General features: G+C 43.3%; 1 protein-coding gene across 1 annotated transcript in view; it reads left to right on the top strand.

Moving 5' to 3' along the window:
• The window catches only part of TIAM2 (TIAM Rac1 associated GEF 2), a 296,813-nt gene that overhangs the window by 175,969 nt on the left and 96,638 nt on the right, over positions 1–24,206 (top strand). Inside the window, exon 14 of the mRNA XM_033937889.1 lies at positions 13,154–13,260. Coding sequence (XP_033793780.1) covers positions 13,154–13,260 — 107 coding nt within the window. The remainder of the gene's footprint in view (positions 1–13,153; positions 13,261–24,206) is intronic.

The following is a 24,206-nucleotide window of genomic DNA, read 5'->3' on the forward strand; positions in this document are numbered from 1 at the left end:
CCACTGTCTAATGAACCAATTGGGACATGCATTTTAAAAAAAGATCAGTGGGGCAAAGGACATATACAATGTAGGCATATGACTTGTGCCTACAAAGGCATCTAGGCACACCTATGGATGCCTAAGGCTGGCATAGGCATGGCTTATGCCGGAAGTGGCCGTAGTTATCCATAGGCATGCTTAGGCGCTTCCATAGATGCAAGTCAGGCACCTTAAATGTAGGCCTGTAAAATGCTGGCCTATATTTAAAGCACCTGTCCGAAAAATAGACGCAGTTCTGGATGTGGCGCTTACCAATGATTTACTTGCAGTAGGCACCCGTTTTGCAGGTGCCATTTCCTGAATCAGGCCCTAAGTGCATTTCTGCTAATTACAACTAGATTTGCATGCACTGCTCGCACGGAAGTTAAAAAAATGTACGGGGGAAGGGGTGCGCACACAGCAGGGGGAGGAGTGGGAAATTGGGGGGCAGAGAGGAGGAGGGGTGTTGGTGCTCCGAGCAAGATGATGCCCTAGGTGGACCTCTCCAGTCGCCCCCCCTTTTACGATACCACTGCCTACCAGTGCCTGCAATCAGCACGCTGTTTCCAGAATCAGGCCTTTAGTGCCTCCTAATGAAGAAGCGTTGTGAACCCGCACTAACTGCAGAAGTAATGGTTAGCACATGGTAAATACTATTAATCCATTTCCTGCCCCCTAACCGAACATATAGTTAATGCGTATGTTAATACATGCAAACCACCAAATACCAGCATGATCTGTCAAAAGGATCGGCTTTCACCTGCTTCCTGAAGTAGAGATAGTCTTATGTTAAGCGGACCCTTTGAGAAAGTGCATTCCAGAGTGTGTGGGCTACTCTGGAGAAGGCTTACTGGCGGATATTGCATCGTGTGATGTCCTTTGGAGAGGGTGTGGTTAGGAATACTCCCTAGGAAGACCTTTGTGACCTTTGAGGTGTAAAGAGGGAAATCCTGTTCTTCAAGTACTCTGGACCATTTCCTTTGAGGCCCTTGAAAATCAGATTATTTCTTAATTGAACAACAAGGTACTCAGTGCCAATAGTTTACATTTTAACAATAAATTTCTGGCGTGAATTAGAATCAATTTAAATTTTATGCGCGAGTCAAAAAAGTGTGGAAATGGGTGGGTCATTGGCAGATTGGGGGCATTCCTTTAAATTATTTGCATAAATACAGAATTAGGGCTTCTGTGTCTAAATTTAGGCATGGGTATTTACACCATGTTTTCATTAATGCAAAAGGCCACTCCAAAATTTAATTGCAGCTCCCAGGCATAAGTGCTATTCTATAAACTGCACATAACTTTTAAACGCCGTTTATAGAATAGTGCTTTTTGGGTACCAATTTTTTAGGCACAATATATACGTTGAATTCAGTCTCTCGTTCTCCACTGCACTGCTCTGCATCCTCAGAAAAACACGTTTTAAACTAGTAAAAAACCGCAAAAGACCCTATATCCACAACTTCCATCTACAGACCTGTAGCCAACATCCCCTTCTTCACCAAACTCATGGAAGGCCTGATCAACGCTGCCTTTTCAAACTATCTGGAAAAATTCCCAAACCTTTACGAATATCAGTCTGGATTCCATTCACATTACAGCACCAAAACAGCTTTAGCCTCCATCATTGACCACATCTCATTCCTACTCAGTTCAGGGAAACATGCACTAATACTCCAATTTGACCTCAGCAGCACCTTTGACCTGATGGACCACGACATCCTACTCAGGCGTCTTGACGCCATAGGCATCTCGAGCCACGTACTTAACTGGTTCAAAGGCTTCCTAAAAAACTGATCCTATCAAGTCATCAGTGAACAAACCTACTCCCAGTCATGGATCAACCCCTGTGGTGTCTCTCAAGGCTCCCCCCTATCCCCCACCCTATTCATGTTCCTCCTAGGCCAAGAACTATCCAAGCTGAACCTCCAATCTTACATCTACGCAGATGACATCACAATCATAGTTCCCATCTCCTCACTATCAACTGAAACCAGAGTCTTTGTCTCTTCAATCATTGACCAAGTAGAACAATTGTCCACAAATTCCAAACTAAAACTAAACCCGGAAAAACCAAAATATTAATGGCCTCCCCTCCAAACAATCCTGCTGAACCTTTCATCAACCTAAATGGAAGAAACTTCCCAATCGATCCTAACATTAAAATCCTAGGAGTCACCTTAGATCAACAACTGACATTCGAAGCTCACACCAGCATCCTAATCAAAAAATGCTTCCACTTACTATGGAAACTACGCACACTAAAACCATTCTCTGATTTTGCATCAATTAGAGCTCCAATCGCTGATCCTGAGCTCACTGGATTACTGCAACATAATCTACCTAGGGTCGCACAAAAAATCCATCAAGAAATTGAGGCTAATCCAAAACACGGCCGTTCGTTTAATCTTTGGCCTGAAAAAATCTGAACACAACACCCCATATTACAAGAAACTTCACTGGTTACCCATCGAGGCCAGAATAATCTTCAAATTTGGCTGCCTCTGCTACAAGACACTCCTCAGCACCGCTCCCACCTACCTCCTGAAACACTTCGTCTTACAGGACAAACTCCACTTCCCACTTAGAACACTCCCGTTTACATTCCCCTCCCCCAAAGGATGCCGTTTCAAAAGATTCCTCAACAGGACTCTCGCCTTCCAAGCAGGGATATGGAACAACACCCTAAGCGACCTAATCCTGAATTCACTGATGTGTCACATATTCAGAAAATCACTAAAAACACATTTATTCGACAAATTCATCTGAACCTCCAAAATAGTTCAACACCTACCTCTTTTTACACGTTCCCCCTCCCACCCCTTACGCTGCCCAACCACATACCCGCCCACTTACCCCTTCACAATTCCAACCAATGTTAACTCGCTGTTATCAGCACCTCTTATTGTATACCGTCTTGAACTGAAAGGTATACAATAAGATATAAATAAAGCTATTATTATGAAAAGAGATAAAAGATGAAACATAGGTGGTTTAGGTGTAGTTGAATAGATTTCTATATATTTAATAAAGTTCATAAACTATAAAAGAAAGTCTCACACAAATTAACAAGACCCATGAAACAAAATAAATCCTATTTAAATCCAACAGTTGCCTAAATAGTCAGTTAATGGCTACTGTTTCCCTTTTCTAATATTAATAAACCGACTGGGTCCAATGTAATGACAGGATGACATTAAAAAGAGAATTAGAAAATCTTGTTCAAATGCCCTGACAGGAATGACAGATGCCTTGCAAATTAAGCATAATGCTGACAGTTTCCACCAGCAGCAGCTATTTTGGGATTCTGCAGTGATGAAAAAATGTATTTAATGGCACTTGAGAAGCAACAAGCAAGAAAAATGTTCTGCAACACATGTTTATGTACCCCCAGATTGACTCAGCTCTTCTGATTTGGGCCACCATTAAACGAACAGCTGCTGAATATTGAATTTTCACAAATCTCTCTCATACAAGAGAATAATTGAGTGCTATTTGTCTTCTGAAAAAGAGCCGACTAGTACCCAATGTATCTACTAATCAGACTGGACACCCCAAAACCTCACAGCATTCAGCTATCCCCCCTCCAATCACGATCCTTTAACCACGCCATATTGGAGCTTACACTGTACTCAGGTTTTTACTGGTGCTCATACACAAACAAATCTATTCATTAATGCTGAAAGGATGCATTAATCTAATCTAATCTTCATTTTATATACCGAATCTACTCCCTAAGGAGCTCGACTCGGTTTACAGTTCGTAAAAAATGAAACATAATAAGTAAAAACTGTGGGATAAAAACAGAAATTAGTTAGATTAGATGGATGGAAAAAATTAGAAAAAAGTAAGTTGAATTGCTTAAAATTACTATACGACAGCTAAAATCAAATTAACTATTGTGAAAACAACCAGATTTTTAAACTTTTTCAAAATTGAAATAATTGATCTACCAGTCTTAGAGAATCTGGAAGTCCATTCCAAATTCTCACCAATTTAAAAGTAAAAGATTTACTAAGCTTCCCAGTACATTTAATACCTTTCAGAGAAGGAAACGCTAATTTGTGAATTGTTGTAATTCTTGAATAGCAGGATCTAAAGGAATTCCCACTAAGGGGAATCAAAGAGTTAAATATTCCATAAAGGAGTTTGAACACCACACGTGCACACTTGAACTGTATCCTATGAACCTATGAAGTTTTAAAAATGAGATGAGCACCAGTTGCATGGAGGAGGCGATTTTAGAAGAATTACAAGTTGGACCGGCTTTGTCGCTTGAAGCCCACATGATGAAGTTACAACTGTCTTATTTTGGTCACATCGTGAGGAGAGAGATCATTGGTAAAGACATCATGCTTGGGAAAGTCGAAGGAACTAGTCGAAGAGGACAGCTTGAAACTAGGTAGCTGGACACACTGACAACCACCATGGGAATGATGCTGGAGGACTTCGTTGGATGGAATGGGTCCATTCATCATGGCCATTAATAGCCACCAGCTCAGGGTGTCTCCCTTCCCCCCCCAGACATATTCGTGAGACATCCTAGATTGGGAGTGTGTGGGGGCATTGCTGGATCGAGGTGGAGTTCTGGATCGGGGGTGTGGAGGATATTTCTGGATCAAAGTAGAGTGATGTGTGTGTGGGGGGCATTGCTGGATGGGGGCATCGCACCCCCCACCACATGTGCCACATGCTGGATTGGAGGTGTACATTGCCCCACACCACCACACGCTGGAGCCCTGGGCTGCGCCGAGCAGTCCTGTGATGAAAGCGCCGCGCTGAACTGGTGGCTCAAATGGCCGCAATGAATCAACCTAGAGCCCCCCCTTGTTGGTCTAGCACTAGGCCAACCTCGTTTTGAATCTTTAGCTCATGTCACTAGGACTCAAACCTGAGTCGATGACATCTAACACACACGTCATTTACACATGTATGGAGAGGATTTATACATATAAAATAGTACACATGTCAAAATAGCAGTTTTAGAAAAGACTTATATGCTGTGGAACATACACATGTTTTGAAGGACTGCCCAAAGCATGAGCAAGACATACCTCCTTGAAAGCTGAATCTCTTATTTTAAGATATCAATGCACATACTGTATACCCAAAGACATTTCCTCATAGGCATTCATGTACACCTGCTTTGCATCGTGCACTGTATAATTTCTCGTATGGACCGAGGGACCGATTACAGCTTGAGGGGAAACTTGCAATTATCAGGTATTCAAAAGCATCATAAAATGAAAAATCTTTTAGGTTTGAGCTCAGCTGCTCAATTAGTTCTTGACAAAAGTGTAGCATTATAAGATCTCAGGAGACAACTAAGAGATAATGATCTGCAAGAAATCCAAACAGCAAACACAGAGCAGACCAGCAGATGTAGAAACAAGCAATTTATTAACATAATAACCCATGTCATGGCCACGTTTCACTTAAAAAGTTTGCGTCGCGGGGGAAAGGCTGGAGGGGGATAATACTAAATCTTCCCAAAATTAAAGGACTAAGAACAACAGTTTCATTACAGAACAACAGCACTCCTTGTTTCTTTGGATTAATTTTGGGAAGATTTAGTATTATCTCTCTTCAGCCTTTCCCCTGATGCAGCCTTTTTAGGTGAAACTTGGCCACGTCTGGTTTATTGCCTTAATAAATTGCTTTCATTATAAGATCAGCCACTGACTCTCAGAGGGGGTAATTCTCTACAGGTTGCCTAAAGTTAGGCATTGGGATGATGCATGCAAAGCATGAATGCTGTCTTGGCAATTACATAACATAACATAAAACTCACTTGTATACCGCAAATACCATTAAGTTCTATGCAGTTCACAAAGACTAGTAATACAAATGAATAAACATCCAATATCTAACTTCCAAAAGATTCCCTAAAAAGATACGTTTTTAAGGCATGTTGAAATTGTTGATACGAATTTGGGAATATGAATATATGAGTTAAATCCCTAGTCCATAAGGCTGCCTGAAAAGATAGCAATCGTTCCTGAAATTTCTTATATTTACATCCCTTTACAGAAGGGAATGAAAATAATGAGCGAGATTTTCTAGAATGTTTAGAATTTGAATGATAAAAGATTTAGTTAGTTTATAATTTACCTCTATTATCACTCAGTTTATTTTTGGATCTAAAATATGTGGACTTGAGGTTGTTTGATATTTGAATATTTTCTTTATAAAGTTTTATATATTTTTTTCCTTTAAATTGTTAGTGTATTCAAACAATCTTTCTGTACAAAATGTTCAGGAGTAGATTTGGGCTTCTTTGGGAATGTCACACACACTTTCTACTGTTTGTAGAACCTTTGTGATTTGGCTTCTGAGCCAATCAGGGCCTTAGGCCCTTCCCCGTGCATCACATGATGCACCGGGGAGAGGAAGGCCCACCATTTTGGACTGGCGGGCCTCAGAGCTGGAGTGATAAAGCCTCCCTCCTACTCTCAACTTTGGACAAAGGTACAGGAGTTCGGGGGAGCATCTGGTGGCAGGAGGGAGTGGGAAATCTTCCTGCCATTTTTGCTGCCACCGGGGGGGGGGGGGTTATTTTGCCTGGCAGAAGAGAGTAGGCATCTCTTCTGCCATATTTGCTGCTGCAGGTTGCTGAGGCAGGAGGGAGTGGGCATCCCTCCTGTCTCTTGCAGAGCTGGCTGTCATCCGGGGGGGGGGGGGGGAGGGTGACACAACTTTTTAAAAATTTAATGGGGATACATATATTGTGCACGGGTAACATGCACAACTTCTGTGTTCATTAGAAAAAAAAAGAAAGGTTTCCTGCCCCGAACCGCTGAGTGGCAGGAGGCTGCTTCGATGCTTCCCCTGCCTCTCGGCTGTTTTGGCTTTCCCTGCCGGCTCTGTGCATGTGTGAGAGTCGCTCTCACAGTGATCCATCGGGCAGAAGAGATGGGGATTACGGCGAACCTCTGTGTAAATCATTTGCATGCAAACTTGTCTGTGCATGAATTGCTCTTTTGGAATCGGCCAAAAATCAGATTGCAGTGGACCCATGTGGTATTACCGATCCTGTTTAGTGCATCTAGTTCCTAGCATACTGAATCCTCCAGGGACTAGCAGAAGATTATCGAAGGTGAAAACCTAATCTTCTCATTTGACACAGATATTCAACAGAGTTGCTAGTACAGGTAGATCAGTACAGTTATATATATATTTTTTGAAATTTTACAAATACAAAAGTATAAGAATAAAACAAAAGAATAAGCTGCAGATTCCAAAATATACATAATAATATGCAAAATATAGTATAGTTAATATACAAAGTAAAGTTAATTAGGATTTACATGAGTCCTTACATAATAGAGTTAGGTCATAGTTACAAATACAAATACATAGTTATAAGTTTAAGTAGGTCATCTTTGGCTCACCGTTATGTCCCAGGAGTTGCATTAGACAGTTTGGCAGTTTGGAAATGGGCTTTTACAATTCCCATTTTAATTACTTCAGGGCTGGCTCCCAGTCTTGGTACAGAAATGCTTTTAAAAGTTTTCTGAACCTGAGATAGTGGTCACAAGATCATAGTGTAAATGGTAGTTGGTTTCAGCATTTTGTTAATTGATTTTGAATGGATAAGGTAATTTGCTTAATAGACTTTATATTGTTGCATGCTGGGAATTTTAAGTGGAAAAGATTTCTGGTAGAATATCTGTTGGATGCAGATGGCCAACTCTGTTAGGTAGTCGGGGGCATTGCCTGTCAGGCCCCCTTTTATGAAACCGCGGTAGAGCATTTTAGCGAATTGAATGAGCGTCAGAGCATTTACCTTACTGGCCTGCGCTAAAACACTCTGCTGCAGCTTGATAAAAGGGGGCCTTATTTAATAATTTATTTTTTTAATGTACTGTGGGAATAATTTACACTCAACCTGAAATGTTGCAGAAGACATCCAACAAAGTCTGAGTGCTATAATGAAGCTTTCAGTTTCTAATATATTGAAATTTTGATCAAGTCAGCTATTGACATGCAGAAAACAAATTTTTCTTGTGTGTACTAAAAAGGAAAATCATCATTCTGCAGCAGTGCTCTTCAGCCACTGGTCCACGGTGCGATCGATGCAGCATTGTCTTCGGGCCGGCCCCCTCTTCCTCAGTGCTACAGTGCACAAAGCCGTTGGCAGAGGCTCCTACGCGCGTCCTGCACCTGAACCGGAAGCCTTCTCTCTGACATCACAACGTCAGAGGGAAGGCTTCCAGATAAGGCGTTGGACGCGCAAGGAGCCGCTACCCACGGCTTTGTGCACTGCAGCACTGAGGAAAAGGGAGCCGGCCTGAAGATAATACCGGGGCAGGCCAGAAGGCAAGGCACAGCATGGAGGGAGGGAGACAACAACGGTGGGAGGAATGATTTTATTTTTTGATTTAGTGATTGATTTACATCTGCTGTCTGTTCAGGAAGAAACACATTTGTTTCTTTTCCTCTGGGGTTTTACTGCATGCAGAGTCTTGCATCTTAGGGTTTATTTGTATATATTAGTACTTTTAGTTTTTGGTCCCGTATTTGCACGGGGTTATCTGTGTTCTGGTAGGAATGAATATTGAGAACATACAGTGTACTTTGTGTAGTTTCATTTTGTGGTTACCATTATGTGTTGTTAATACGATTATATTATTGTGTGTGTGTGTGTATATATATGAGAAATGAATGGAAAAAATGATGTTACAATTAGTACTATTATGGAGGCGGGGTCTGGGGCGGAGATTGAGTGAAATGGGCAGAGTGTGGCCCATGACTTAGCCCAGTGTTCTTCAACTGCCGGTCCACAAAATAATTATTTTATTTCCGCCGGTCTATAGGTGTCAAAAGATTGAAGAACACTTATCTACAGTGTTCACTTCATTAACATGAGGTACAGTGTGATTGCACAGTGGTATAGAATTTGTTTTAACTATGCAGACACGCCCAGACAGAATTGTCTAAAATACCTTGCAAACAGAGCCCTGTACTCTGATGAGCCCTGAGAGATAGAAAGCAAGGCCTCCCCCCAGCACCCCTCCCCCCCCCCAAAAAAAAGAATAGAACAAGCGAAGAGTCAAACAAACACAACATTAACGAAGAACAAACAACCAAAAATAAATGGAGCAAACCACAATAAGAACAAAGGAGATCCACAGCTGGGGAGAGGCAATCCAGAGCCCCCACCACCACCACTCAGAACAGCTCAGATTCGTAGAGTGTTAAGAATCAAACTACGAATTCTAGGGGACAAAGAATAGATATAAGGGCCCTAAACCTACATAAAAAACTTGGACTGATGAAAGGAAGCACGCACCCAACCCCTCTCAAGCAACATCAAAGCATGCAGCCGATTGCGCCATGCCCAATACGCAGGGGTGATCAAACGATACCTACTCTGTCAAAATAACCTTCTTAGCCACCAAGCCAGCCTTTCGTAAACTGCCGACACCAGGAGGCAAACGAAAGCCTCAAATTTATCTAAAAGAAACACCACTGGAGTAAAAGGGATCGAACAGCCCAACAGATCCTCCAAATATCGGACCACCCGCCTCCAAAAAGCCTTAACTACCGGACAACCCCAAAAAGCATGAAAGAAGGACTTAGGGGCGGGGCGCAGGGTTGTGCTTGTGCCTTTTTGATGGTCTTTTATATTGTTGTTCCTTAATTTTGATTGATAGCTTAGTTCCCTGTTCATGTGCTTTTGTCTCTCATATAGCTTTTGGGTGATCTCTGCTCTTTACACCTGTTTACATTGCTATGGTCATGTCGGGGACAGTGGAACTGGGGATTCTGGATTGGAGGTGGGATGGGGGAGTTGGGGGTGGGGGGGGTGTTGGGGGATTTGTTATGTATTTCTTGCACAGATATGTACCTTGTTTGCTATTTTTTCTCATCTATTTGTTCAATAAAAAATTGATTTCAAGTAACTATGCAGACACGTGTTACTTTAAACAAATTCTTGGTTGCCTCACTCCCAAAATAGAGGCAGGCCCAGTAGGATCACTTAATATTAATTAACATGCAAAGATCTGGGTGTTCTACTTCCTTTTAAGATCATTTGGGTGTTTTATATTTTTTTGCGGAAGGGAAGGAGCATATTCTGAAGCCCTTTGTTAACAGTAAAGGACCACTTTAAAAAAAATTTTATTTATCATTTCAATACATCCAAAATACATTGATGTAAAAGGAAATACAAAAGTATAACATCACTTAGCACCAAGAATTGTTTCAGTAAAGGATAACTTGACAGTCTACTAGCAGTTCATCATGTAGGATATTACTTCAGATGGATTCTGACAGCTTTTAATTTGTATTCCTTGGCTCTTGCATTTATTGTAGAGGGGTGAAGAGGAGGACAGGATTTAAAATAGAAATTCTTCTCCTGTAAAGAATTAGCCCCAAGGTAAAAGTTAAATCCATGGCGACAGTGCTTAATCAGTGAGAGGGCGGAGCTGTGTAAGAGGCCACCTGTGTAGCCTGTGCATGCATGAGTTATATTTGGTTTGCCTAAGTTTAAGCCTGACCATTTACGCCAGCTCAGTAGCAGACAAGAATTGGCATGCCTGTCCACCATGCAAAAGCTGTAACATGTAGTATTCTAAGTTACACACAGAAGTTGGAGACATGCCCATTGCCTATCCATTCTCCACCCTCACTTGCAGTTACAGGGTAAATGGTGCTAAAGGATAAATACAAAAAAGGGGACCCTGATAGAAAGTGCTAAGCATGAATTCTGTAATTGCAGTTATACATAAGAGATGCAGGAATTTCCGAGGAAGTTAAGGCCTCAGGGTGTCGAGGAAGCAGCAATAAACTTCTATAGTAGGAAAACCCAACTAATAAAATAAATTTGTCAATTCAGAATTCAATATTAATAAATTGTGCTGAGAAAACAAATATGACCCATACCTAGGGTTGCCAGATTTCCTCTTAAATAGAGAGGACACCGGGCCCCGCCCTATTCGACCCCTAAACCCCACCCCATTCTGCCTCTAGCTCCTCCCTGTTCTGCCCCCAGCCCTGCCCCACACGAACTTCTGGTCTCCTTCCCCGAGTTTGGGGGGGTCGCATCTGGAGGGCCTCTGCGTATGCGTGGACATTGAGGCAATGACATTAGAGGCATGTGTGCATGCGTATGATGTCATCATGTCTTTGTCCATGCATGCTTAGAGGGCCTCCAGATGTAGCCCCGAGCTCAGGGACTTCCAAAACCTGGACAAACTGCTGGGTTTTGGAAATCCCCCCCAGACACTCGGATAGTCCTTTAAAAAGAGGACATGTCTGGGTTTTCCCAGACGTCTGGTAACCCTACCCATACCAAACATAAGCCTACTGAGCTACAAGGTCAATGTCAAGCCTGCAAGATGTTTAAGCTAGAGCTACAAAGACATGAAAAGAACTGCAGATGTATGTACAAGAAGCAGGCAAAGTTTATTTAAAACCAACAAACAGTTTGCTTCATACAAACAGACCACTTGGTGCAGATTATGGGACCCAACACAGTCCGTGTTTCGATCAATACGTCTTCATCAGGGGTCCCATGAACCGGTGGTGTCAAAGGACACGCAACAAACCTGTGTACTGTCTGATATGGCAAAAAACATATGATATATGCAGCTGAAATAAAACTACCCCTTGAAGATGCTAAGTACAGCGAAACCTGAATCCAAGTTGAGGTTTTGGGCAACGCTGGTGCTGTATCTATCTCCAATGTGGTGGGTGACCGGTATTCATGCGGAATAACAGACTTGTGGATGATTTTGAATTTCAAGATATGCAGATAAAAATCAACGTATGTAACAAGTTTGAAAAAGATTGACCACTGAACCACACTAAACTGTTGTGCGATGATAGATAACAGTGACTTTGTAGCCCAGTAGGGTTATAGAAACATGATGACAGTTAAATACCAAGTGGTCCAGTCTGCTGGTATGGGTCACATCTGTTTTCTGAGCACAGTTTATTATTATTATTGAATTTTGAATTGACAAATTGATTTTCTGATTACTAAGGTATTTGGGCATTTATGATTACTCAAGGTGAAAAAGAATTGAAAATATTCATTGAATTAATCCCAGTAAAAATGCAGTATAGTAAGAAAAGCCAAATTATCCCGAATTCAGAGGCAGATGCTGAAAAGACTGGTGGTAATCTGTAGGACATGCACTGCGAGGAGATATACTATATATTGTTTCATTTTAGAGTACAAGTAAATCAGAACAGTACATAACAAAATTTGCTAGCAGTTAAAATATTGAAAAAAAATGATTAGCAGTAGGTGAATAACCCAATAAACATTCCATTGTAGAAATATGAGCATCTGGTGCCAAGGTTTCAACAGTTTGTAGAATCCTTCCATTCTCATAAGTAACAGTAAGATTCAGCCACACTTAGCCAGATGGGTTTTCAGGATATCCATAATGAATAAACATGAAATAGATTTGCATACAAAGGAGGCAGTGCACGCAAATTTACCTCATACAAGTTCATTGTGGATATCTTAAAAATCAGACTGACTTGAGAATGGGGTTGAGAACTCATGCCCTAAGGTGAGCAACATACGAGGAGGTTCTGGGGAGGTTGTGGGGGGTGGCATCGCAGTAATATAGCATGCCATGCCATCCCTTGTACAGTTATTTGAATATGTTTACTGCTGTAATTGTCTGTTGCTTATGTTTGACTTGTACATTGCTTTGGGTGGAATTCCTCCAAAAAGATGGTAAATAAATCCTAATAAATGAATGGCTTCCATAGTAAAAAATGCACAGTAATTAAGGGCATCTAGTGAGTTAGCTCAGTTTTTGACATAAATTTAAGTTACTGTTTTCTGGCTTGTCAGGGCAGTGTAGCATGCAAATTCAAAAGTGGGGGGCACATGCATGTGGGTGAAGCACCAAGTTATACATGAAACTGCAAGTTGCATGTCTCCTCATTGCATTTAAAATCCCACAAATACGCCAGGTGTGGCATAACTAAGGGTGCTTGAAGGCAAGATGCACCAATACCTTATTACTCTTGTATTCTATAATAGAATCCAGTCCTGGGCTGTTGTCATAGAATGAGATCTCACAGCACGGCATAAGAAGGCGCCCATTTATAATGTTTAACTTCCAAGGGCTTCCAATGAAAGTATTCTCTCTTTTTGAACACTCAGATTTCAGCAACGTGCCAAATGTCAGCGCAGCCACTCTGAAAAGAAGCAGCACAGATGAGGCCCTCGCCCAGGCACAGCACAGGGAGAAGACAGACCAACTGGTAAAGGTAGGAACAAGTGCCTTATCAACTTTCTAGAATCTATGCCCCCATAGCAAATGAAGAGAATAATATCTCACAGTCTGGGCCTGTGGGAGGGAGAGAAAGACTTGGTAAACAAAGCCCACAGTCTGCTCTATCTACATGTTTTTTTTAGATGTATACACAGAGGTTGATACTCAGCTGCACAGAAAACATATAATTTGGAACGTCTCTAATTTAGATAGTTTCAAACCATGCATATATTCAGCAGCATTATCCATTTAAATGGCACTACTGAATCTCTGTTTAGATTGGGCATTTCAGGTCATAAATCTGCTGTTTGTTTGTGTGGACCACCTGTGTAGGAGGCTGTGTTGGAAGGCTTACACATGTAAAACATGCCATTTACATATACTGTACTGTCAAACAGGGAAGCAGTGATTTTAGAAGAGTTTGCAAAACGCGAGTTGATTTCAGCTTCAGTGATTTTAGAAGAGACATTTGTTATATGTGTATGGTTCGTAGTCTTCATCATAAGGCGTATGGGGGACAGACTTAAAGATCTCAATCTATATACTTTGGAGGAAAGGCAGGAGAGGGGAGTTTTGATAGGGACGTTTAAATACCTACGTGGCGTAAATGCGCATGAGTCAAGTCTCTTTCATTTGAAAGGACGTTCTGGAATGAGAGGTCATAGGATGAAGTTAAGAGGTGATAGGCTCAGGAGTATTCTTAAGGAAATACTTTTTTTACAGAAAGGGTGGTAGATGCGTGGAACAGTCTCCTGGAAGAGGTGGTGGAGACAGAGAATGTGTCTGAATTCAAGAAAACCTGGGATAGGCACGTGGGATCTCATAGAGGAAGAGATAATGGTTACTGAGGATGGGCAAACTGGATGGGCCACTTGACCTTTATCTGCCATCATGTTTCTATGTACAGATTTGAAATGGGGGGGGGGGGGGTTGGTTGGACTAGATTCAGTGAATGATGCTTCAGCTAAAACCAGGTGTAAATCCTGGTGCATAAGTTAGATGCGAACCCTTCAAATTCTGTAATACAGCATGCATCTTTAGTGAATGTCTCTGACCCACCCATGCATCCCCCTTTTGAGTTGCACACTAAAAGATTTGCGCACAGTTCTTTATAGAATAGTGCTTAACAAGATACAACCACAGATCATAATTGAAGCCAACCGCAAGAATTATTAATGCCCAATTTGGATAATTAAGATGAACACGCAATTTGGATTAAGATGAACACGCAATTTGGACATCATATATAGAATCCGGGGAGAAATGTATATATCCTATGAATGGAAATATATGTATACTTCAAAGCATTTCCCCTTTGGTATTTACAGCTTGCTCTGAGGCATGCAGAGCTGTCACCTAATGACTTGTTTGGATGAGTGATTGAGGAGGAAAATCAGACTTACTTCTTTGTTGTTACCCTGACAGGGCAGGCATTCTGCAGAATCCAAAGCAATGGCGACAGGGAGCAGATCAGCTAAACAAGAATTTGCAAAAAAAAACTTTGGTCCTCTTTACTAAGCCGCCGTATAGGCTTCTACCACAACTCGGGGTGCTAAATGCTCTGATGCTGCTCCAATGTGTTTAGGAATTTTATGAGTTTCAGAGCAGTGTCAGAGCATTTAGTGCTCCGGGCTTAGTAAAAGGGAGAGTTTATTCTGTGGAAGACACTACTTGGTTTCTTCTGAGTCCCTCAGGCAGCCGGTGTCAGATCTTGTGTGTGTTATTTGTCTTCCATAGAATAAAGGTTTTCTGCATATCATCTGGCTGATCTGCTCCCTGTCGAATTACCTCTTTGGTGTACAAAGCTAGTTCAAAAAAGGAAAAAAAATGTGAGTTTTGGACCTTGGGTCTTTTATTGGCTGTCCTTGGATGTAAGGTTTTGTAAAATCTATTGTTCACACATGTAAGTTACAAAATCTGCAGCTTACATATGTAGAAAGCCTTGAATGGTGCAGCTCTTTAAGTGGATTTTTCTTTTTCTTTTCTTTTTTTTTTTTTTTGGGGGGGGGGAGGATAAAATGGCTGTGCTTGCTGTATATGCTACCAGATACACATACTGTGGCCAATATTGATCCCATGGCAGACAACATTTCTGAAACACTGGCCACCACAGACTTTTTAAATCCAGATATACGCATGTGTTTCGGCCTCTACGGCCTGCTTCAGGAGCCTCTGAAACTCACAATCACAATTTCTCATATAATTAAGAAACTGAAGATTCAAAGTCACTTGGAAAATCAATCAAAGTCCAGGTGCACACTGCACACGCCAAATACGTGTGCATCTGGACTTCTACGATTTATTTTCCCCAGTGACTTTGAATCTTCAGTTTCTTAATTATATGAGAAATTGTGATTGTGAGTTTCAGAGGCTCCTGAAGCAGGCCGTAGAGGCCGAAACACATGCGTGTTGAGCCGCCGCACAAGACTATGATTCGTTGAATAAAATTGCACACCATCGTTCTTGAACCTCCACTGTTGTTGTTGGTTCTGATTGTGTGTGTGGAGGTTTTTCTCCTGGTTTCTGCTTTGACAAACAATGGACAAACATACATAAATTTCCTATCCCCCCCAAGGAAAAATAATACAATATCAAAAACAAACATTATTAAATCATAATATCAATACAGGCATTTTCAAATCATAATTTCAACAATTAAAATGCTTGGCTCTGTCCATAATCTACCCCTGGACCACTCTGGCACTGCCCGGATAGTCTCACGAATAAAGACTAAAATCTGTTAAACCAGTGGTCTCAAACTCAAACCATTTGCAGGGCCATATTTTGAATTTGTAGGTACTTGGAGGGCCTCAGAAAAAATAGTTAATGTCTTATTAAAGAAATGACAATTTTACATGAGGTAAAACTCTTTATAGTTTATAAATCTTTCATAAGAACATAAGCAGTGCCTCTGCTGGTTCAGACCAGAGGTCCATCATGTCCAGCAGTCCGCTCATGCAGCGGCCCATCAGCTCCAGGACCTGCATATTAATCCTCTATCTATACCCTTCAATCCCCTTTTCCTTCAGGAAAACATCTAATCCTTTCTTGAAACCCATGCCCTGTGGAAGCGCATTCCAGGTATCCACCACCCTCTGGGTGAAGAAGAACTTCCTAGCATTGGTTCCGAATCTGTCTCCTCTGAATTTATCCGAAAGCCCTCTCGTTCTTGTAGTCTTCGAAAGTTTCTCCAATCTTTCAGCATATGAAAGGTTTCCATACCTTTTATCAATCTCATCGCTCTTTTCTGAACCCTCTCGAGTATCGCCATATCCTTCTTAAGGTATGGCGACCAATATTGGACACAGTACTCCAGATGCAGGCGCACCATCGCCTGATACAACGGCAGGATAACTTCTTTTGTTCTGGTTGTAATACCTTTCTTGATAATACCTAGCATTCTGTTCGCCTTCTTAGAGGCTGCTGCGCACTGTGCCGACGGTTTCATTGTCTTGTCTACCAGTACCCCCAAGTCCTTCTCTAGGCTACTTTCTCCCATTACCAGCCTTCCCATTGTTGTACCTCGGATTTCTGTTTTCTACATGCAAGACTTTACATTTCTCTACATTGAACTTCATCTGCCATCTCATCGCCCACTCCCCTAGTTTGTTCAGGTCCCTTTGTAAAATTTTGCAGTCTTCTTTAGTCCTTTTGGCTAAGTCTTAATAATAATATTGTAATTTATAGCTAAAGAGACATATGATCAAGAAACTTTTATTTTACTTTTGTGATTATGATAAACATAACAAGGGCCTCAAAATAGTACCTGGTGGGCCACATGTGGCCCCCAGGCCACGAGTTTGAGACCACTGTGTTAAACTAATATATGCAAAGCATTTAAAACACAATTAAAAGAAATAGGAAAGGGATGAGATGCTTTTCCAGGTGGGATCTTTATTCAAAACTTCATCAGTTATCTCGCGGCAGCCTTTTTTTTTTTTTCTCTACTATGGAGACTGATGTGCAGGAGCATAAAGGAATCGCTCATGTGCTGCCACTGGACCACTGGGGACCTAAGGTAGGCTTGCAGGGGGACTGGGAGGGGAAGGAAGGGGAGGGGACAGGCAAGTTAGCTAGGGTTGGAGGGAGGGATTGGTGGAATCTCCAGCTCTCCACACCATTGAACTACCAGGGCAGTACTGGAGGCCTGTGGTGGATGCGGGAGGGGGGTGGACTGGCTGTCTGGCAGCACCACTGGAGGCCCACAGTGGGTCCGGGAAGGGTGGGCGAACTGGCTGCCTGTCTGGTTGCACCACTGGACCACCAGGGCAGTACTGGAAGCCCATGGTGGGTCCGGGAAAAGGGGGAAGATTGGCTCACTGTTTAGCTGCAGAGCCGGAAGACAGGACAGCAGGTAAGGGAGGATGGGGGTCACTATTGCCACGGTACTGGTACTTGAATATAAACCATTGGTTTATATGTGAGTCAACCATTTTTTGGGGAAAAATTTTACCTCGAGTTTATATTCGAGCTGATTTATGCTATTTTCACTTTTTGGTCACTAAGAGGTCCTTTTACCAAGCTGCAGTAAGCACTAATGCGGGAATCCCGATATGTGTGCACTACCCACATGCTAAAAGATACATTTTTTTTGCCTGAGGGGTGTGTTGGAAGCTGGAGAGTGGGGTGGTGTCCGTGCTAATTAGTTAGTGGAGCCAAGTTAGTTTGTTTATACTTTTGAGCCCTTACCACATACAATTGACAGATAAAGGCCCATGTGCTAATGGCAACATTAGTGCATGCCAGAAATATATATATCAAAAACCCACTTTCTAGATTAGCATTAGATACTGTAGTATAATATTTTATAAGAAAAGCCTCAGAATCGTAGGCCATATAGATTTATAGTCTGACTGTAAACTGTAATCATTGGCACATTAACCTAAACTCAGATGTTTGTTTGCCCATCTACATACTACTGAGTTTGAGTTTTTGTTGATATGTATGATTTCTCTATTCATGTGTACACACATTATTCTCCATTCTTACACATTCCTTCTCCCTTGTCTCCCAGTTGGCTATCTGTCTATCTATCCCTCCCAAATCTAACTGATGTAACTTCGCTGTCCTTACAGCTCCTCTTGTTGTATATTGTCTTGAACTGAAAAGGTATGCCGGGATATAAATAAAGCTATTATTATTATTATTAATCTATTCTAGCATCTTTTTTGTTGGTTTAGATAATTTTAAATATTTTTTATTCATGTGGTTTATCTTTATTAGTTTGGTTTTATTGATATGTTTTTATAGATATGTATGTATATTGTCATTCACAATATTTTTAATACCTTTTATTTTTTGTGTGTCAATGATTTGTAGACTCATGAGGCAGGCCGGTTGAGCCGAAACATGTGTCTAGTTACTGTACCAATAAAGCAGTTTTGAAACAAAAGCATAACATAATATAAAAATCAATTTCTAAACCGCATAACTAGTAAATTCTATGTGGTTCACAAAAATTAAGAAATAAAACAATTGAATAAAATATTTCAGTAAAGTTTAGAAAATAAATATGTTTTCAATTGCTTCCTAAAATGTTGGTAGGACATAGAGCTCAATAATAGAGAATGACACGGGGAGTGATCCCCGCAGGCAGCTGCGGCGTGGCTGCGGTTTGGCTGCGGGTTATGGAGACTCCAAAGCCAAATCGCCGCAGACACGGGGACAAAAGTTTTCACTGCCCGCAAAAACGGTGAAAAGATTTGTCCCCGCAGGCCAATGTACCCCCTTCTAGGAACCGCTATTTACCTGTGTTTCACCGTGTTCGTGACCGGGTGTTTGATGTCTCCGCCATGTTGTCTGTCTCCTCCAACTCTCGATCCAACTTGCACGTTGCCGCATTGACTCCGCCCCCCAATATACTGGCTCCTCATTTGTCAGATCAACCCTTCCTGCCAATAGAACCCGCCCCCCCCCCCGACGATCGCCGGCAGGAAGGTGCTCAGCCCTTCATGCCGACAGAACCAGCCCTCCCCAACGATCGCGGCAGGAGGGTACCCATCCCCTCCTGCCTACCCCAACAGCCCCCCCGACGATCGCAGCAGGAGGATATCCAACCCCTCCTGCCAGCTCCCCAACAGCCCCCCTATGATCACTGGTAGGAGGGTGCCCAACCCCTCCTGCTGGCCCCCCCAACGGCCCCCTATATCGCCAATAGGAGGGTGCCCAACCCCTCCTGCTGGACCCCCCCCAACGAACCCTCCCACCCCGGAACCCCCTTAGTCTTACTTTCCAAGTTGGACCGGACAGCTCCTCGCTCGTCTGGCCAGCAGGCCTGCCTCCGTCCAAATGAGGCGGGCCCGCCCCTCCCCTCCCCTGCCTAACCCACAGGATCCTAGGGCCTGATTGGCCCAAGCACCTAAGGCCCTTCCTATAGCGGGAGTGGCTTTAGGTGCCTAGACCAATCAGGCCCTAGGATCCTGTGGGTTGGGCAGGGTAGGGGCGGGCCCGCCTCATTTGGCCGGAGGCAAGCCTGCTGGCCATACGTGTGAGGAGCCGTCCGGTCCAACTTGGAAAGTAAGACTAAGGGGGTTCCGGGGTGGGAGGGTTCGTTGGGGGGGGGGTCCAGCAGGAGGGGTTGGGTACCCTCCTATTGGCGATATAGGGGGCCGTTGGGGGGGCCGGCAGGAGGGGTTGGGCACCCTCCTACCAGTGATCATAGGGGGGCTGTTGGGGAGCTGGCAGGAGGGGTTGGATATCCTCCTGCTGCGATCGTCAGGGGGGCTCCAGCAGGAGGGTTTGGGTACCCTCCTGCCGGCGATCTTAGGGGAGGCCATTGGGAGGACCGGCAGGAGGGGTTGGGTACCCTTCTGCTGCGATTGTCAGGAGGGCCGTTGGGGGGGGTCTACAGGAGGGGTTGGGTGCCCTCCTGCCGTGATCGCTGGGGGAGGGGAGACTTGCAGCCGTAGCCGCGGTCACTATGCTAATCACGGCAGGGAGATCTTTGCCGCGATTAGGTACAGCGGCCGCGTCTACTTACCATGTAGGCTAACATTGTAAGCATTAAAAGTACATGTCGTGTTTGTTTTTGTATAGTTATTAACTAATATTTAACTAAGTTTTAAAGTTTTAAAGTTTTAAAGAATGTTTCCTTTATACGTAAATAAAGAAAAGTATTTAAAATCGTACCCGTTTGAGGCTTTTATATATGCAGCGGTGACGGTGACGGGGCGGTGAATGGGGTTGCAGTGGCGGTGACGGGGCAGTGAATGGGGTGGCAGTGGCGGTGACGGGGCGGTGAAGGGAATGGCGGTGACGGGGCGGTGCAGAGGATGGTGAGACGGGGACGGGGCGGTGACGTGGACCAATTTTTTCACCGTGTCATTCTCTACTCAATAACATGGAGCGGCATAATAAAGAAAAACGTCTAAGTCTGTTTTGGGCCTAGAACGCTAGTTGGCCAAAGTCAGAAATGCCCAAAGTTCATTCTCAAAAAATATGTCCAAAATATTTTTTTCCCAAGAATCGTATACTTCTACGTCTAGCCGTTTGATTGTCCAAACCGCCAAGTTGTCTATCTTTATACCACATTCTCATCCAAAAATTTGTCCAAGTCAAAAATGCCTATAACATGCCTTTTGAACATGGGAAGGGTCAGCAAAGTGATGAATTGGCTATCCAGACATGGCAACAGAGTAGTGGGGCACCTTACAGGGCACTGTTGTGAACTTCATAAAAAGGGTGCTACATAAACATCTCACTATAACTCCCTTATAGTCATGATGAGCCCCCCAAAACCTACTATACCCACCTATCTACCACCTCAGTAGTCCTTATGGATGCAGGTGCCACCTGTATGGCAGTACAGTAGGGTTTTGGTGGGTTAACATTTTCACCATGAATATAGTGGTTAGAGTGGCTTATGGGCCTGGGTCCTCCTCTCTATGGTTCACTAGCCCACCCCCAGACTACTGAAGCCACCTCTGTGCTGCTCTACTAGGCTTTTCTATACCAGGTGTTGATGTTCTGGGGCAGGTATGTATTTTTTTATTCTGATTTTTAGGGTGGGGGGCAATGATCACTAGGGGAGTATGTGGGGGCCTGTACTTTGTCCCTGAAGTGGTTATTTGGTCACTTTGGATACCTTCTGGGCACTTAGATATGTTTTTAGATCACCTAAGTCACAATGTATAAATTCCATCTAGGCAGTCTCGTTAAACTTTCGATTATCGCAGAAAGATGACTGAGTCTAGGTCAGTCCACATCCCGCCCACCTCCTGCCCTAACCACTCCTCGAAAAACATCCCTTTTCACTCTGGGTTTATAGCGGCAGTGAAAAGGCCTAAGATGCTTTTAGATGTCTAAACCCCATTTCGATTATCGGCACTTGGACGACCTGACTTTTCCACCTAGTTCCGCCCATCCCCGCCCCCCAAGCCCCAACCCCACCGCCTGCTCTTGTCGTGCAGGGAGGAAGTCCGCGCATGCGCGAACTCTTAAGCGATGATGTCACGCGCGGACTTCCTCTCTGTCTGACACAGCTTTTCAAAACCCGGACAAAGTGCTGGGTTTTGAAAAGCCGTCCGAGGAAATCTGGACATCTGATAACCCTAATCAAGTTAACCCTCTGTGATAGGGGTATCAGAGTCCCTCCTGGAGGGCCGCAATCCAGTCGGGTTTTCAGGATTTCCCCAATGAATATGCATGAGATCTATTAGCATACCATAAAAGCAGTGCATGCACATAGATCTCATGCATATTCATTGGGGAAATCCTGAAAACCCGACTGGATTGCGGCCCTCCAGGAGGGACTTTGACACCCCTGGTTTAGTGGAAGACCTGTGAGAAGCAAGATGCAGTAATCTGGATGAGAAGTGATAAGAGTCTGGATAAGGGTTTTGGTAGTGTGCTCAGAAAGGAAAGGTTGGATTTTGGTGATATTATAGGCTAAAATTTTAGCATAGGTGCTAAATGCCACTTAACAGACTATACCAGGGGTGGGCAACTCCGGTCCTCGATGGCCGGAATCCAGTCGGGTTTTCAGGATTTCCCCAATGAATATGCATGAGATCTATTAGCATACCATAAAAGCAGTGCATGCACATAGATCTCATGCATATTCATTGGGGAAATCCTGAAAACCCGACTGGATTGCGGCCCTCCAGGAGGGACTCTGACACCCCTATCACAGAGGGTTAACTTGATTAGGGCTACCAGATATCCAGATTTCCCCGGACGGCTTTTCAAAACCCAGCACTTTGTCCGGGTTTTGAAAAGCTGTGTCGGGAAGAGAGGAAGTCCACGCGTGACATCATCGCTTAAGAGTCCGCGCAAGCGCGGACTTCCTCCCTGCCCGACAAGAGCAGGCAGTGGGGTTGGGGCTTGGGGGCGGGGATGGGCGGAACTAGGATTGCGGCCCTCCAGGAGGGACTTTGACACCCCTGCTCTGTGACCTCATTTGTCTACTTGAAAAAATTGCTTTTTCAAGTTTTTTATGAAAATTCTCAAAAAATTTAAAAAAGAAAGGAAAGGTTTGCTCTTTATGCCTTATTATACCTTTAAGGTACTATGTTGGCCTAATAATATCGCTTTCTCTATCCTGTTCCTTACGGGGGAATCCCAGATTATGGGAGCAACAAAATCAGTGGATAGGGACAGAAGAAAATAGGAAGCAGCAGTCAGTGTGGGGCCTGTAAGCATTCACTCTCCTTTGATGAGCGAGAGCTCTTAGTTAGGCTAGAAACCAGTGGGGAGAGCTCAGAGTGTGTGATTCATAGCTCCTGCACTGACTGCTGTTGCTATAGCTGCCGATTTTCCACTGTGGGTGAGTCAGGATGGAAAGGGATTTTGGATTTAGCTCATGCCTTTTTCAGTAGTAGCTCAAAGCCAATGCCAGTACCTAATTTTTTGTCCCCAAAGGGCTCACAGTCTGTTTCTGTTTAAGGTAATAGTAAGTTAAGTGATTTATCCAAGGTCTCAAGGAGCTGTAGCAGATTTTGAAACTGCCCCCACCCCCCGGTTTTTAGCTCCCCTCCCTTCTCTAATCATTAGGCTACCTCTCCAGTAAGGAGAGATGAAGGTATGCTATTGTTTGTTTGGATCATCTGATGTTTAAATGTTAAAAAGGGATCAAATTGGCCAAAGGCTTGGGAAATGCTGCTCTAACTTATTCATATTTTAAATATGTAAAACACGAGGGAGAGGCAAGATGGTGGCGGCGTGAAAACAGCCAAGAACTTGAGTTCCGTCTTGCCTTGCTATATTTCTTCAAATTCTGTTTCTTTTTCTCCTTTTGGAGAAATTTTCAGTGATGCCCCACAGTAAGCGCAAAGGTGTTGTCCAGTGAGGTGAACGCTCGACCACCTCTTTGAGCCGTTTTGGTGAGGTGGGAGGGGCCCTTTCTGAGGCTTTTTCCTTCATTTTTTGGATTGAGTTAGATCTATGCTGTTCCTGTCTTACATTTTTGGACATCTTCACATTCAGTGTTGAAAGTGTTTACTCTATTATACATTGGTTTTTCATCACATCTGGGTTACCAGCGTCCAGTTGGACCTCTCCACACTCATCTAAACACAGATTGACCAGTTCTTCACGATTTTGCCGGTAGCAGCAGGGGGAGGAAAAACCTGGTAGTTGTACCGCTGAAAGGAACCATCTGAGCCACGGGATTCAAGACATCATTATCTCCCCCAATAGTACGATTTCCGCCTAACCCGGCGCAGGAAGACATGGGAGGCGAGAGCGCAGAAAAGCCAATGAGCCCGAAGCAATCCTGCAGTGAGGGGCACCACACAGTCCAGGAAGCCGAGACAACATCGGTTCAAGGAGCGGAGGGAGTCGACTCCTCACTGGCAACATTGCCTAATATCTGGAGAGTGCTCCAAAAATTGGAAGTTACGGTAACAAAATCCATTGGCGATATATCAACAGTTGTGAGTAAAATGGATGACTTATCTATTTCAGTACAGAATATAAAGTTGGAAACAAATTAGAAATTTGATC

Source organism: Geotrypetes seraphini, chromosome 3, assembly GCF_902459505.1.
Source record: "Geotrypetes seraphini chromosome 3, aGeoSer1.1, whole genome shotgun sequence".
NCBI classification, from domain to species: domain Eukaryota; kingdom Metazoa; phylum Chordata; class Amphibia; order Gymnophiona; family Dermophiidae; genus Geotrypetes; species Geotrypetes seraphini.